The 17,364-nt window shown below is 42.5% G+C and overlaps 1 protein-coding gene across 8 annotated transcripts in view; it reads right to left on the reverse strand.

Annotated features, from left to right (window-relative positions):
- Window positions 1–17,364, reverse strand: part of MPDZ (multiple PDZ domain crumbs cell polarity complex component) — a 160,432-nt gene that overhangs the window by 67,895 nt on the left and 75,173 nt on the right. For all 8 annotated transcript variants that reach the window (XM_004706529.2, XM_030885397.2, XM_045289190.1 and 5 more), the window contains 3 exons: window positions 6,529–6,813; window positions 6,141–6,264; window positions 680–878 (listed from right to left, as the gene is read on the reverse strand). In XM_004706529.2, coding sequence (XP_004706586.1) covers window positions 680–878; window positions 6,141–6,264; window positions 6,529–6,813 — 608 coding nt within the window. The remainder of the gene's footprint in view (window positions 1–679; window positions 879–6,140; window positions 6,265–6,528; window positions 6,814–17,364) is intronic.

A 17,364-nucleotide genomic window follows, 5' to 3' on the forward strand; every position in this document is an offset into this window, starting at 1 on the left:
TGACAAAATAGACAATATGAGCTCCAGCCAGCCTATACCAAAATGCAAGTGAATCCCCTGCAGTCACGAGTTAGTTCTAGGAAGTGCAAATTATGCGCCAGACTAAAAGAGTTCTAGTCTTTTCCCTGCCTGGCCTTAAAAGAGCTAGCCTAGTTTTAAGATCCTCAGAAGTCAATCTGGTATTACACAACTCATCATGCTAAATCCATTTCAAAAGTATGGGGAAGGTCCTCAGCGGCTCTTCCTGCTCCGTGAGAGATGTCTCCAGGCAGGCCTAACATCTGGCTCCAGAGTGGTTCTTGAAACCCCAGGAACTCTGGGAAGGCCATGCCTCATGGAATATTTATTAAGTTATGGCTTTTATCTCTTTTTCCCACAGGCTGGCCTTCTGGTCCTCTAATAGTATATCAAATCTCTCCCGTTCCTTCCAGTGGTGACCCAGACAATACCAAGATTGCAAAAATCACCGAAGAAGTATAATTAAGTGCTCCACGTGGTCCTTTCAGCACTGTGCTAGTCTTTAAAAAGATAAACAAATCAGGTTCTGGTGGGGCTTATGCTAAATAAAGAGGTGGTCCATTTTCTATTAACATATGTATATACCGGAGGGAAGAAATCTGATAGATGAAATTGAGATCTCTGAGTTGCCAAGCCACACCGGGATACAAATGATACCTACTTTATGTCAGGCCCGATAAGAGAATGTCTTCTCAACATGGCTCGGGCCTGGGCATTGGTCAAACTGATGGTGGACTCTTCGTTAATGGACAAGATGCAGTCCCCAATGGCAATCCGGCCGTCTCGGCTGATGGCACCGCCGTGAATGATGCTCCGAACAATCACACCTAGGCCGTCCTTGTTAGCGCTCACGGTCATCCCTGTGAGAGAGAGGAAGAAAACGCCGTGAAGTTCACTTTCACTTTGAGCGTAATATAAGCTCATGAATCCAGGGATAAAACAATCAGGGTTACTTCTTCAAGACAATAAAACAGAATGTGCAATAAACAAAAAGGAAACATTGTCTGAATAGCAGCCCAAAAAATGGAAGTAGATTTTGAAATGTGTAATCTTATCGAGGTTCAATACACTCCGTATTGAGTATGTTAGAGACGAAATGACTCTACACTACGGGACATTTGATGCGCTTTCTAGGGCACAGAAAACTCTCTCGGGTGGTGTTCTGTTGAACAATGTAGAATATATTTAACAGGAACAATTCATTTCTTATACAAGTAAGAGAACAAAAAGTAGGTCTACAAATGAAACGTGTTCTGTAAGTTGGGAAACACTCTTACACTATTTCGAGATTGTTCATGGAGCAATGCTGACTGTGTGTTGTGCTCTAGGTTGGCTTCCGGGGAGAAAGAAAGCATAATGCATTGTTCCAAACAAGAAAGTGCCTATGTTTAAGTCTTCGTCCCGGTGCGATGACCCAGTGCCTTATTCTGTTGTCTGCTGAACTGAAATGATTAGCTCTAATTTAATCCCAAGAAGGTCTGGTGGGAGGGGGTTATAAACTGGATTGCCGACTGCAAGAAGAACGATGAAGCACCCTACTCCAGGAAAGGTTACGGTCTCAGAGACTCCCAGGGCAGTTCTGCTGTCCAGCTGTGTAGCTAAAGTCAGAACAGCCTTGATGGCAGTACTCGCTTTAGTTTTCTTTTCATTTTCATTTTGTTTTTTTGAGAAGCTAGCTCTATATCTGAACTCCTTGGTGCTCCAGATTTGGATAGTCAATGGTCCTTTGGCATGTCCCCAGATGTCTCACAAGAAATGCAACCTTACTACGTCCGACTGTAAGCTGTCACTTTTTGCCTCCCCTGACTTCTCCCTTTAGTTCTCATGGGTGGACAGCATCCTCACACTGCTCGCCGTCATCAAAGCCACAACCTAAGAGTTACTTCTGGTTCCATTTCGCTCTCCTCGTATTGTCAAAATCCTGGCCTCCAACATTGATCTTGAATCCATTCACCTTTCTCTATGTCCAATCTAAACCTAGGCCAAGCTCCCATCTTGCACTGCTGAACTTTATACAATGGCCTTCTCTCTGGTCTCTGTGTAAGTCACATCCCAGCACTTCCTCACTCCAAACGTTTACAAATCTACTCTTATGCTAGCACACAACAGACCTGCTCAGCACAGTCTCTAAGCACCAGTGGGTAGACCCGCCTCTAACACACTGCTTCCTCTGTGCCCTGTGTCCTCCGTGCTTCCTGTGCGCTAGGCATGAAGGCCATCTTTAAGACATGCAAACACGCCCTGCGTCTCCCTTTCCAGGGACAGTGCCTGAGCGCTCTTTCTGCCTCGGTTGCCTCCTTCCTCTTGAATAACCCTTCCTCAGGAAGGCTTTCTGAATACAGCAGGGCTTGAGTTACTCTTCACACTATTTGGATCTTGATTCCTTCAAAAACACACACTGGTTTTTAACATTGTATCTAAAATGCACACCCGCTGCTGTGGAGTCCGCTTCACCCACAGAGACCCCAGGAGATGGCCTAGAAGCGTCCCACAGAGTTTCTGAGGCCCCAGTCAGATCTTTCTCCCAGAGCGGCTCATAGCACAAAAACATCAACCTTTGGGTTCACAGCCAAGTGCTCAATCATGGTGCTAAGATCCCATAAAATATGAAATTTCACTTAAAATCAAGTGATAAAAGGCCCTTCCAAAATAGATGGATACAAAGGTATAATGATGTTTTTAACAAGTTTCATTGAACATAGCCACAGATTTCTTTTAGACCCTTTTACCAATTGAAAATACACAAAAAGAAAATCGGAAGGAAAACCGTTGTCTATACAGGAGCCGGTGACCATGGATTTCGCTCCAGCAGAACCACTGCGTGGATTCACATAGCAACCTTGTGGTTGGCAGCCATGTGCTGAGCCATTCTGTCAAATCAGCAACATTATTATCAAACATATTTTTAAGAAAACCTTGATTTTTAATAAAAAATCATTTTATTGAGAGCTCATACAGCTCTTATCACAATCCATCCATCCATTGTGTCAAGGACATTTGGACATTTCTTGCCATCATTATTTTCAAAACATTTTCTTTCTGCTTAAGCCCTTGGTATTGGCTCCTCATTCCCCACCCCGCCCATGAACTCCTGATAATTTATAAATTATTATTATCTTTTTCATGTCTTATACAGACAGATGTCTCCCTTCACCCACTATTCTGTTGTCCATCCCCCTGCGAGGGGGTTACATGTAGATCATTGTGATCGGTCCCTCCTTTCTCCCCGCACCTTCCCCTTACCCTCCTGGTATTACGACTCTCATTATTGGTCCTGAGAGGTTTATCTGTCCTGGATTTCCTGTCTTTCTGGCTCTTATCTGTACCCGTGTACATAACTTTGATTGTAATATGATTCTAACCTAATATCTCACATCAGGCTATGGACAACAAGACTGTCATTTTCTGACACATTCTTCTGTCATGGCCAACTGTACTGCAAATCTGCTGTTAAGACTCATGCGAGTGATCTTTAAACTCATCATTATTAAAGAGACACCTCCTTTCTTCACAAAGCAGCCAACAAGTATTTTCATCCTGAGTGGTTTTCTCATAGGCAAAGACACAGACTCGGAAATGTCTCACTAGATCTAAGTTTGCCCCGATGGAGCCACCCTTTCCACGGACACCCATCCAGGAGCTTCACTAGGGTAAGACTGAAATGCATGACACAGGCGAAACTTAGCTTGACAGTCCACACTGGCAAATTCGCTCACCTTTCAGCTCTAAAGCAACATAACCCAATGGACCACAAATCTAAAAAATATATTTTAATGGTCATTATACCCACTATGTATGTGTGCAGATCTTCCTATAACATTGCCCCCACTTAGATGTAACAAAGCTAAAAGAAAGTGAGCCGAGAAATCAAAACAAATGGATTACGACTGCATTTATGGAAAGCTGTCATTGAATAATCATTTCTTCTGATCCTCACTACATAAAGAAAAACGCATCACCCAGAAAGGGCGCCTCAGCCAGCCATTGAAGAAAAGTGCGGTTCCCAGACCAAACCTCAGGACCCACGCTACAGAGATGTCCGGAAATGTCCTTTATCACAATTTGTGTCACGTCCAGTTGTACAGGTAACACTTTCCAACGTTAAATTTAAAATGCAACGGAATGTTTTGATTAACTCAAGATTTTAAGGCTAGGGAGGCTTTTTAAGAACAGGCCTTACTGCATGACTCCTTTACATTCAGTCTCCCAAGTGCTGCGGAAACCTGATCCTCTGACACCTCCTGTCCAATGAGGTAACAGAGAAACGTGCTCATCTTGGCAGGCAGAATCTCAGATCCAAGGTGACAGAGCGCCTGCCCTGGGTTCCAGGACACCAACCCACCAGGGATGAAGCCCTATTGATCTTGGTGTGATGGGGATTCATTCCAATAATGGAAACGGAGAGGAAAAGTCAAGCTAACGGTGCTTGCCCTTCACTGTACAACCCAGTTGGCAAACCTCGGGTGGTCTGCTCTTGCACCTGTCAACGCAGGTTTATGCCCCGCGAAGCAAAGGAAAGAACTCTGTTCTACCCAAACTGGAAAAGTAAGCTTCTGAGGTTCGAGTGGCTTTCCTGATAGCAGAGAAACAAGCGTGTCACTTCTTTTCCATCCCTAGGTGCTCACTCATGTAGCATGCTTTTAAAATCAGAAGTTGACCATGGCATGACTTGAATCCCAAATTGTATGGCAAGTGATTGCCAATGCCAATAAATGAAAAAATAAAATAAGACCTGAAAGAAATGTACTGGCATGGCTCTTTAGCTTTCAAAATAATTACAATTTGCTCCCTTCATTTTTCAGTGGAATTAGTTTTGGGCTGCAAAGCATGACCCTTTCAAAACAGAGACTGAGTGGAACGAACAAAATATCATCAACGGCATTAAAATATTGAAAAATGTCAATGACAAAAATGTCATCTTAATAAACAGCAAATAAGACTACAGAAGAACACCATTTAATACACCTGGGATTAATTTTGTCAACACTAAGAGGCAGATGTTACAGGTGGGATATCATTACAACAAATGTATGAGAAGACGGTCTGTCATTACAGCTGGTATGAAGGTCAGTTCTGGGCTAGTATCAGTGACGCACTGACCAGAGGTCCTCTTACCACACAGATTAGCCACCCTTGCTCAGAAGAGATGCTATGAGTAAACCCAAAATTATTTGGAGACACCTAAAACCATTATATTTCCCATGTGAAATAGTGATGAGTGAAAAGAATATATGTTCCTTAAAATACATAAAAAACCTGTGCTGCCTTGTAGACAGACAAGACTGCACCGGCTGAGAATTATTCTGGGCTGGGATTATTTCTTAGGTGGGTATATCATAGAAGGCATGGGACCTCTAACATTGAGGTAGCCAAGTGTGCTTCAGTGCATTCGGACAAACTGATTTAGCCCACTGTTTACAGGCACCAGGAACTAAGGACAGAGCAGAGTTGTATAGCTGCTTAACTCAGGGAGCGAACAAACCGTTTCCCTTATTGCAGTGAGGATTAAACGTCTATGGGCGGTCATCTTTGCCGGAGCTAAAGGGTTCCACGATCATGAAGCAGCTGCTATGGTTTCTGGGTAACAGCAGACACAAAACTCTTGTCACCTGGGAAGAACTAGTGAATAACTTGCATTGATATTTCGGTGGTGGCACACCTGGCTGTCTTTCTAGTCTTTATTTCAGTGAATGAAGGAAATTAGATCCAAACTGACTTATGCATAATGGGTAATATTCAAAGAAACTAATAATTTACTTTTGCAAAGAATTTGGAATTCTAAATCGCTAACTTTTCAATTTTAAGAATCCCTTTTCTGATTCGCTGCTTCATAGACAAACAATTCGTAACTCTTTTTTCTTGAATGTAAATGAGGTTTGTGAATACTTTTAAATAATTAAGGGAGTGGGGAATTCAAGCTAGCCTGAAATAAACAAGGCTGCTAACCATTTCTGAAAACAGAATGAATACATAGAAAGGCAGATCATGAAAAGAGACAGGGACACTCTGATCGTCTATTTTCTCAGCTACAGGGAAAATTCACTGACCGACCTTCACGTGTTCAGCATTTCCTGAGTGGGGCGGTGGACGGAGCACTTCCGTGCAGACAATGAGGAACTCACCTAGGCTAGAATTGCCTTTTGCGATTGTAATCGTCCTCTCATATGACTCTGCGGATGTGTTTTGTAACATGGCACAGTCAGTGGGAGAAGCCAGGGCGCTCTGTTCAAGTAAATACTCGGAGCCCTGACAGAAAGAAAAACAAGTCACATGAAAGGGACAACTAGACTTTGGAGTGGCATTTCAACATCCCACGGGCTCTCTTCATGGCTGGGCCTCCCCTACCCCCATCCCCGCCATCCCCAGCAAGAACCTATAACCCCAACAAGGCCATTGGCTGCTTTCGAAGAATGTCAAGGTCAGGAAACACTTTTTCTACAAGCAGATTAGGCAGGCTACTCTTACCGACTCACCACCCCACCCCCAAAAAAGTTAGCGCTGAAATCTCACCCTTCCGGTTGAATTGGGGAGCACGGAGGAACTCGGCTCTGCACTCGATGTAACGTCATCTGCGAGCTGAGATTCCGCCCATGCCGCTGTGCTTTCACATTTGTACTGTTGCTCAACAGGGTTTGCCGGCAGGTAATCGTTGACTATAAACTCAGCAGCGGGCCCCAAGCTCAGGTCCCCTGGGGGCATGTGCTCATCCTGTGGGCGCAGGAGACTCTGGGCATACAGTGCCTCCACTGACATACGCAGATCGAGGACCGGGTCTGAAGGATTTTCAGCAATGTCCTGGTGAATCAAGAATTTTCAGCACTAAGGGCTGCGATCATCAATGCACAATTATCTTTTGTCAGGTGACTTATTAATGAATAAAACACGATTGTTCAGGACTCAGAAGCTCACAACCCATTCATTCACTCAACAAATTTTTTCCCATTAATGCTTTCTGCTCTCTCCTGCAAATCATACAGCTCATGTATACTGCTCTTAAAGTCTAGAGAAAACGCCATGACCTCTTTGCAAATAACATCACCCAGAATTCCAACTACATAGTGAAGCAAGTAAGAATCATCGCCAAGTCACAGTTCAAATGCAGATCATTTCCAATCAGTCTGAAGGCGTTCCTATTTTGTGGTGAAATCTAGAGCATGAAAAACATTTACTGATTCAGATTCCCAAGAGCCTCCAAGAGAACTGGTAGGCATCTATGGAGAAGATAAGGAAGTCATTTACATCAGCTTATTATGGGGAATTTTCCACAAAGTATCTGGAAGATCAACCAGAAGGAATCCTACGATCGGGTGCCTTGCTTGCTTTGGGCGAACATTATGTTGAAGGAAGCAGACGACTAGCCAAGGCCAGCAGAACTCAGAGCCAGAGGGGTTAATGCAATGGTTACAATGGTGGACACCACATGCTGGTGACTGTGAGGTTGACAGAGAAACCAGGTAACCACTGCTTCTATGAGTTGTAAACTCATGATGTCTATCTACCAAACAACTGATCAAAGGAGAGAGAGCACACAGGTCAACTTAATGCTCGCTTTTCAACCCTAACGAGAACCATCCAATAAGTGTGTTTTACTTGCCTTTTGGCAGTGCCCTTATAGTAGCGAGATTTCCAGATCAAGTAAATAAATGCCAACTTTCATCTTCTTATGGCTATAAAATATCGCTAAGTATAAAAGGTAGGAGAGAGTTGGCAGCTAGCTCTAAGCCAGGTTCAGACCCCTGGGTTCAGATACGGGCTCCACTAAAAATTGTTTGAGTAAGTTTTTTAAGCATTCATCTATAAACCAGGATTAATAATAGGGCCAAGAAGAGAAGCTGGGTAGTGCAAATGGTTAAGCCCTCAACTACTCAATGAAAGATGGGCAGCTCACGCCCCCCTCCCCCAGAAGCACCCCAAAGCACAGTCCTGGCCATGCATTTCCAAAGGGTCATAGCCTTCCAAACCCTATGGCACACAGATCTACTTTGATTCCTAAGGGGTTACCACAAGGTGGGATCTATTCCATAATAATGACAACGACAAGAATCATCGGATTACTGAGGAGGTGAAGAAAGTCCCTCTCTACAGAATACTAAGCGCTGGCCTGAATAACTAGGAAAGGAGCCAACATCACATAGTGGGCTAGGCCCTTGAGCTGCTGCCCACAGGTCAGTGATATGAACCCATCAGCTGCTCGCAGGAGAAAGAGGAGGCTGTCTGCTCCCATGAAGATTTAAAGTCTTAGAAACTCAAAGGGCAGTTCTACTGTTCCAGAGCGCTGCAATGAGTTAGAATGGGCGCAAGGGCAGTAAATTTGGGGGTTTTTTTGCACAGTAAATATTAGCTACCGAGATAATTTTATTAAACATCTTGGTGCACATTTGTAAAAAATGCACTTAGTATGAACTCACAGACTTGCAATTGTAGGTCAAATGATATGCACCCTTAGAATGTTGATAACACAAAGCAAACAAACAAACAAACCAAAAAACCCAAACTCACTGCCATCAAGTCAATGCTGACTCACAGCAACCCCCTGTGGGTTTTCCAAACTAACTGCTTACCGGAGTAGAAAGCCCAGTCTTTCTTCCATGGAGCAGCTGCTGGTGGTTTTGAACTGCTGACCACGTGGATCACAGCCCAATGGGTAACCAGCACACCCCCAGGGCTCTGAGTACAGCCAAAGTGTCTCCGAATATTGAGCCCGCCAAACAGATTTTGAGACTATCCATTATTCATGTTGCCATGCCTAGATCTCTTTGTCAATCCTATCGGTAAGAAGTGTAGCCATTACTCTGTTCTATGGTGTCTCCAGCTCTTGGTGGATATACCATCTGTAGATCTTCTTCTGTGAGCCTTTTCAGAAGCTTTAGCAAACTTGCTACAAGGTAATTTTTACTTGTTCTTATCATTTACATGATGTGAATGTATAAAGTTATTGTCCACAATATATATTTCAAATATTTTCCCAGTCTGTCACTTACCTCTTAAGTTTGCATTTTAAGTTTATTTTGTCGTATTTTGTCATGAAGTTAAATTTTTTATGTAATCAAATTTGTCAGTTTTCCCTTTGTGTGTCTGTGCTTTCTAGCTTGTATACTAAACCCTGCCTCTACACAAGGCAATACTTCCTAGTAATTTTTTTCTACTTCATAAATATTTTCAGATCCAATTTTAACCCATCCAGCATCTATTTCAAAAGGGTACTCAATTGCTCAAACATAAACATTCTTCAACTTACATACAAATTATCCTCTTTCTGGAAATAAACAAAAAATTCCTGATACAGAGGATTAAGGTAAGTGAGGCTCTCATACAAATATGTAACATCTTTATCTTCTTCCAGGGCAAATGATATAAAACTGTAAGCCGCACTTTCCAAGCATAAACAATAATCTACTTGCTCAATGGTGAGTTTATCCTTGTGAAAAGTAACAATGGACTCACAATAGAGGTGGCTAACTTCTGTGTGGCTAAATTAATTATAAGAATTAGCATCTTCCCCAGGCCTCAAACAAAGATAATCATCAAAACTGCTTATCATCAAAAAAAGAGGTCAAGCAGTCGTTAGCTAGGGTGTGCTGGAAATCATGTAACAGAAACGTCCATGTATTATTCATGAAGGAGTTAACACAGACACACAAAAAATAAAGAGCTAATCAACACAGCAGACAACATACGCCTACTCCAGAAACGGTTCTGGTTGCTGAACCACCAACTGAGTTTTATTTTTAAAAGTCTTAAGGATCTAAAAGAAAAGCAGCTCTTCCCCCAGAATTTGTCCAAAAATAACTCTGAATTTCCCACTGCAACTTGGTATCTCAAGTGAAGTCTTTTAAAAACCCACTTTAATAAGTGCCTCCACTGGGTGCATTCTTGTTCTCCGAGAAAAAGAGAAAGCAAGTGAGGTCAAGAAACATGGCACACGCACCGACCAGCAACTCCATGTCCTGAGTGTGAATTGTCAGGATGGCCGAGATGGAATTGTGTTGGCTGGAAATCTGTGTTTAATTTCTGACCCGGTGCCCTTGGATGTGATCCTGTTTTAAAGAGGGTTCCCTTGGGTTTTTGATAAGGTTGTGCCAGTATCGGGTAGATCCTAAATGTGATCACTTATGAATTATAAAAAGACCACGGCAGACACAGTAACTTTTAAGATGGGAAGACAGATGCCAAGCAGCCACGGGATGCCTGGGGCTGCCAATGACGAAAGAATCCACGTGACTAAGACACTGGTGTCGACGTGGAGCTGACGCCAGGAGAAAACGCATGCCCATTCTTTAAAGTCACCACTGGGGGCACGTGTGATACATGAGCACTAGGTAAATAAGAGCCTGATACGTGGGTCCTTTGTTTACCTAGATAATCTATTTATAGAGACTAAGTACTTAACCATGCACTAGACCCAGACTTGGTTTCTTCAACAGTCAGATAACTTTATATCTATCTATCTATCTATCGATATAGATATCATCTATATCTATATATAATTATATCTATCTATCTGTATAATTAAGGACGGCTGTTCCAATTTATCATTATCTTATATTCTCTTAAGTTTTCTGAGGTTCAGAGGCAAGGACCACACTGATTGTTCGTACACTAACCCTACTGAGGAAAAGGGAAGCGTCTCTTGTACCAGCAGGTTTGTCATGAAGGTTTTTGTCATCATTCGTTCCTACGTGATGGGGAGTAAGCTGTTTCCCAGTCCTCACCCTTTCCCCCAAATAAAAACAAAAGATAAACAAGAAACTATATAAGCAGTTGCAGCAGGGCTGTGAAGGCAGCAGTAGAGGAGGCCAGAGAATGACACGAACTGGGGATGGGTAGGAACATGCAGAAGTTTCAGTCACAGGAGCCAATCGCCACACTGTACGCAAGGTACACAGAGGTGCTCCTGGCAAACACCAAGTTCAGCTTCCAACTAACACCAACAGTTTTGGGCTTTTTTTTCACTCACTGCCTTCCAGTTGATTCTAACTCCTACTGGCCCTAGAGCACAGAGTCGAATCGCCCCACAGGGTTTTTGAGGATGTCGCTTTTTGCACATCTTCTCCCACGGGCAGCAGGTCTGGTCCAAAAGCCAAGCCTGTAATGAATGTCCCAGTATTTCACCATCAGACTCCTCAGTGATTCCTAGTGGGACCGATAATTTGGAAGGAAATGTAGGGAACAAATTGGTCCCAAGTTCATCTCTGGTGAGAAAGTGTGAGTACAGGTTTATTTACTTATTTGGTTTTTTTAAAAATCGTTTTATTAGGGGCTCATATGACTCTTACCACAATCTATACATACATCAATTATGTAAAGCACATTTGAACATTAATTGCCCTCGTCATTCTCAAAACATTTGCTTTCCACGTAAGCCCCCGGCATCAGGTCCTCATTTTTTCCCCCTCCCTCATGAGCCCTTGATAATTTATAAATTGTTTGTTTTAAGGGCAAGAAAGTCCTCAAAGGCCATTTTAATGATTTAAAAGCTGCATGTGCAATAAGCAGAGGGGATGGCGAGGATGAAATTGTTTTCAGTAGCAGTTGACTCAATGGTTTCAAGAGTGAGGGCAATTTTACCTGAAATTAAAAAATCAAAAAGTGGTCCTTAAGTAGAGCAGCTGTGACCCAGGGACTTGCTCTACGTGGCAGGAATCCTGAGTGCCGGGAAGTGGATACGGGCAGAGGAAAGGACGACCTCCTAACAGACTTCTTACATTTTCACAATGTATTTCTATTTACATTTGGGCAATATTTTTAAATGAAAATAGGAAGAAAGTCAATGAAAACATCTCTCTGAGAATCTGATATATATATATTTTAAATGAATCTAAGTATCTACGTTTGAAAATAACCCAAACGATTTGTGTGTCACCTGTTTGAAAGTGACATGGAAAGGGAGTGTGTGTGTGTGTGTGGGGGGGGGGTTGTTTAAAAAGATTAATCAAAAAAAGAGAAAACTTAGAGCAACAAGAAAGAGAAAAACAAAAACAAAAACCACTGGGTTTAGTAATGTTTCCCTTTAAAGTCCACATTTCTGCTTCTCTCACTCCATACCTTATTTTTCTGGTTCTTTCTTAACAATTACTTTTTTTAAATGATAATTATTCTTTTTAAAAAAATACTTTTATTGGGGGATCCTACATCCCTTATCATAATTCATACATTCATCCCGTGTGTCAGGCACATTTGCACATATGCCGCCATCATCAGTTTCAAAGCATTCTCTTCCCACTTGAGCCCCTGATATCAGCTCCCCATTTCTTCCCACTCCCTGCCCCACCCGCCCGCCCTCATGAACCATTGATAAGTTATAGATTATTATTTTTATATCTTACATAGTCCTCCTTCGCCTCTCACCTACTTTCCCATTATTCATCCCACTGGAAGGGGGTTCTAAGTTGTCCTTATGATCGATTCCCCCTTTCTCTCCCCATCCTCCCCTAATCCTCCTGGTATCTCTACTCTCCTTGTTGGTCCTGAGGGGTTTATCTATCCTGGATTCCCTGTGTTGCAGGCTCTTATCTGTAGCAGTGTGCGTGCTCTGGTCTAATCCGATTGGTAAGGTAGAATTGAAGTCATGATAGTGGGGTGAAGGAAGCACCAAAGAACTAGAGGAAAGTTGTGTGTTTCATCGGTGCTATACTGCACCCTGACTGGCTCATCTCTTCCCTGTGACCCCTCTGTGAGGGATGTCCAATTGTCTACAGATGGGTTTTGGGTCTCCACTCCATACCCACCCCCCCAATTCACCTTGGGTAGGATTTTATTCTGGGTCTTAGATGCCTGATTACTGATCCCATCGACACCTCACGATCACACAGGCTGGTGTGCTTGTTCCATGTGGGTTTTGTTGCTTCTCAGCTAGATGGCTGCTTGTTTATCTTCAAGCTCTTATGACCCAGACACTATTAACTTTTGATAGCTGGGCACCATCAGCTATCTTCACCACATTTCCTTATGCACCCATTTTGTCTTCAGTGATCATGTCGGGAAGGTGAGCATCACAGAATGCCAGATTATTAGAACAAAGTGTTCTTGTGTTGAGGGAGTACTTGAGTCAAGACCCAATGTCCAAAAATGATCATTAATCCAAGGAAACAAGTACATGCTCCCCTGGCCGGCAGCACTGTATGAAGGGGAGCTGTAGCACTTTGGTTTCTAAGGGGTGGTGTGAGCTCCGATAAGGGGGCCTGCCTCTTCGCTGAGTCCCTGCTCCAGAAGGCTTACCACCACTGATGGCAGACCTGACCAATGCCGAAAGGCATCTCAGATTGGCCTTTTCCAGGTTCCATGGAAGGCTACAATGTTTTTTTTATATAATTAGCAACAAAAAAAGAAGATGAAAATCCTTGAATTTTCACTCTACTCTCCTTTAATATCAATATAAAACAAGTTGTATCTTTTTTCTTTTTTTAAATAAAAGGTATTTTTATTGTAAGTCTAGAAAATAAACTAGCATCCAAATGCCAGTTACTTCACACAGTTTTCATGTTTTGCTTTGACTTCTCTTTTCTCACTCCCTCTCACCCCTGGTTACCAGCCACGGTTCCATATTTGTTCTCAAAAACCTACAGGGGCACTTGTTCTGTTCTGTCCTTTAAGCTCACAATGAGTTAGAAGAGATTCTAGGACAGTTACGTTTGTCTTGTTTCTACATTTGCCTAGTCTAAATATTTTATATAAGTGAGATCGCATAACATCTGTCCTTTTGTGATTGAATTACTTCACTCAGCAGAATGTTTGCAAGGTCCATGCATGTCTTAGCATTCACGGAGCTTCATCTCTCTCGGAACACTCAGAATACGGCCAGGAGCAGGATTCTGATTGTCCTTTTTCCAAGATAAATTTGTTCATTCTTCTGATTATCTGCAGCATATTCAATATTCTTCAAATGCATCCATCTCGGATCTCCCTTAGTTATTGCTTTTTAAAAAAAGTATTTTTATTGGGGGCTCTTACATTTAACACAATCCATACATCCATGCAGGGTGTCAAGCACATTTGCATATATGCTGCCATTATCATCTCCAAGTCATTCTCTTCCCACGTGAGCCCCTGATATGTCAGCTTCATTGCCTAACTTTTGCATGCATTTTACATACATACATATATATACATATATATATATAATTAATTGGGGTTTAATACATATATCACTCCATAATTCAATCACATCAAGTAGAATTGTACAATTACTTCCACAATCAGTTTCCAGGAATTCTTTCTACATGGACCCCTTGACATCCTCTCCCATTTACACCACCACCACCACCACTGCCCCACCCTCCCGGAAACCCTTGTTCTGCTTGCTGTCCCTGTAGCTTCATCAATCCTGGGTTTCTATACTGAAAAACAGAAAGAAAAAAAACCCAAACATATAATTTCAAGAAGGTGACCTCCTATGATCTAGCACCTCTGAGATTCCCTCTAATATGAACAAACAAAACAAAACAAACCAAAAATACAGAAAATTTTGGAAATCAGACCAGGCCCGGCCTGCATCAGAGGGGGGAATCTACTCAGGAAGTTTTAACTGTTCAAGTCAGGTTTATGCCTTTGATCTTCTCTACTCATCTCTCTCACATGCTCTGTTTAGTGACTACTTTCCTACCATCCCTCAATTTTAGATAGGGGGAGTTCTCTGGAGGCTTATTTTCTGTGCAGTTCGACAAATGTATCTTGGTCTCCCACTGTCATGCATAGCCTTCTGCACACCGGATCCTCACAGTTTAGGGTGTGTTACCGATCCCTCCTCTGACTTCGAATTACATGGACGCCTAGCCTTCGGTGACTGATGGTGTGTTTCTTCCATGTGGACTTCGTTGACATCTTACTTAGATGGCTGCTTGCTTGAAGACAAACCTTTAAGACCCAAGACGCTATTGTATCGGATAGCACCACCTAAATTCTTCGCCACAGTTTGCTGCAGTACCGTATCTTCTGTGTTCTCTTCCTGAGGACAAGTATCAGGCAGGGCCTTGATGCAAAAACTAATTGTTCTTAAGTTGGAGCTAGGATTTCGTGTGAGCCCGAAACCCATTTCTGGATCTATGCTTGTTTGTTTGTTTTCCTTTTAATTTGTTGTTACTTGAGAGTTAATACCTATGTCATATCATTCCATAATTAAGCACATCAAACAGAATTGTATGATTGCTTCCATATTCAGTCACCAAACATACTTTTCCTTCCTGGACTCCCTGACATCATCTCCCTTTTATCTCCCCCAACACCCTGTAACTGCCCTCAACCCCACCCCCCAAGAAAACCCTTGTTCTATTTGCTGTCCCTGTAGGCTCATCAATTCTGGACTTCATTTACCCAAAAACAAATAACATAACATCAATAGGGTGACCCCAATGGCATAGCACCCTAATACACCCTAATATGAACAAGCGCAGATAACATAAAACAGGATAAAATGAAATCAATATGAAAGGGAGTTGGATCTTCTTAAACATCATCTAGTATCCGGTAGCTCTCTGGGATAAGCATGGTTCGGCCAACAGAAAGGTTAGTGTTTCAATCCCAACAGTAAGTTCTGTCTATCTGTGCAGAGTTGCAGCCTCAGAAACCCTAGGGAGCAGCTCGACTGTCCTCCAGGGTTGCAAAGCCAGGGAACTGACTTGACGGCAGGGGATAAATGTGTATTGTCAGTTAATGAAATATAGGAATGAGCTAAATTTTCCCCTGAATTCCACATCCAATCGCCATTTAGTCTCACACCATCTAGTTCTGTTCGTTTACAGAAATTCATCTAGGTACTCAATAAAACAAACAAACAAACAAACAAACCCACTGCCATCAAGTGGATTCTGACTCGTAGTGACCCTGCAGGTCAGAATAGAGCTGCTTCCTAGGGCTTCTGAGGCTATAAATCTTAACAAGGACAAATCACCTCATCTCTCTCCAGAGGAGTAGGTGGTTAGGTTTAAACCGCTGACCTTGCAGTTAGTTGTCCAGTGTAGCATCCACTATGCCCCTGAGGGAGTACTTAGTAGGTGCCACCAGCAAACAGATTGGTGAGGATGCAGGAAAAAAACTACTTTCTGAGATAACTGCACACAGAAGCTTCACGTTGTGTTTTTTAAAACATCCCCATTCATGCCTTCTTCCTTGTTTGGAGTTTAAGAATGTCAGTTGATAGGCTAGCTTGCCAAAACTTGCTTCAACAAAAGAGTAAACTGCTTGGGAAAGGGGAAAAAAACACACAACAAAAACAAAAGCAACAAAACAGGAGGCACGCAGACTTCAGTGAGCCAATCTGTTGTGCTGTATACAGCCAGCATTTGCCCTATAAAATATATGCTTCTCAGTATGCAGATTGTGTAATCCCTTTAAGTAACAATTACTAAATTAAACAATGAAATCTGTCCCACTGGCAAGAAGAAGTGTGCTGTGCTGTGGATTAGGAGATTCCATTAGGAGATGAACTCAGCTTCCAGCCCCGAGGCCAGTAAAGAGTGAACACATTCCAGGCAGGACACAGCCAGCCAGAAAGGCTCAGGTGTGCGGAGAGGCTAGCAGCTGTTCCCTTCAAGACTCTACCTTGTGAACGGATTCTAGGAGAAGGCCCAGCATCATTTGCAAGGATAACAGGTGCACCTCGAACACAAAAGAAGATGCTTTGAAAATGTTCTGCCCCTTCCCACCCCCCACCAGCCCCTAGAAAAAATGTTTTATTCATGACTCAACAAAGGAAGAAAACTATGTTAGCCCAATGGAAATTCCACCTTCCAATATGCTCACAAATGCAGACTTTCTAGCCACCGAATTCTGGGGGGAAGGGGGGTTGTGGGGAGAGGGGAATAGAAATGGATATGCCATCACATTTTAAAAAAATGATTATTCTGTTTATCTTAATTTTAATGTTTATTTATATTTCCAACACAGATATGTAAAAAAATCCCCTATGTATGTACTTTTGCCAAGATTTTGCCATATTTCCTTCATATCTTTTTCAAAAGGACACAATGCACCACAAAGAACAGCTAAATCCCCATCTTTCTACCCCAGCCCAAACTTCTCTCTCGGAGGAAACGATCATGCCCATACACATTCAGCTTTCTTTTCTACACACATACGCTTAAATTGCATGCTGCATTGTTTTGGATACCAGTTTCCAGAAATTATTAAAAAGTCCAACAAATAAATACAGAAATAGCCACCACAACAATGGTCAAAGGAGATGAAGAGGTTAATTGGCAGGAGGTGAAGATTACTTGGCCCATAAGTAAAAAGTGTACAACTTCACTAATTATCAGGAAGTCCACCTTAAAGAGGAAAACCCGACTTCACACCCAAAGGAGAGATGGTGCTGCTGGGGGCTGACAAATGGGCTCCACCTCAAACCGACCA

Source organism: Echinops telfairi, unplaced genomic scaffold (genome assembly GCF_000313985.2).
Source record: "Echinops telfairi isolate 266 unplaced genomic scaffold, ASM31398v2 ScPeMD7_25;HRSCAF=90, whole genome shotgun sequence".
Lineage (NCBI taxonomy): Eukaryota > Metazoa > Chordata > Mammalia > Afrosoricida > Tenrecidae > Echinops > Echinops telfairi.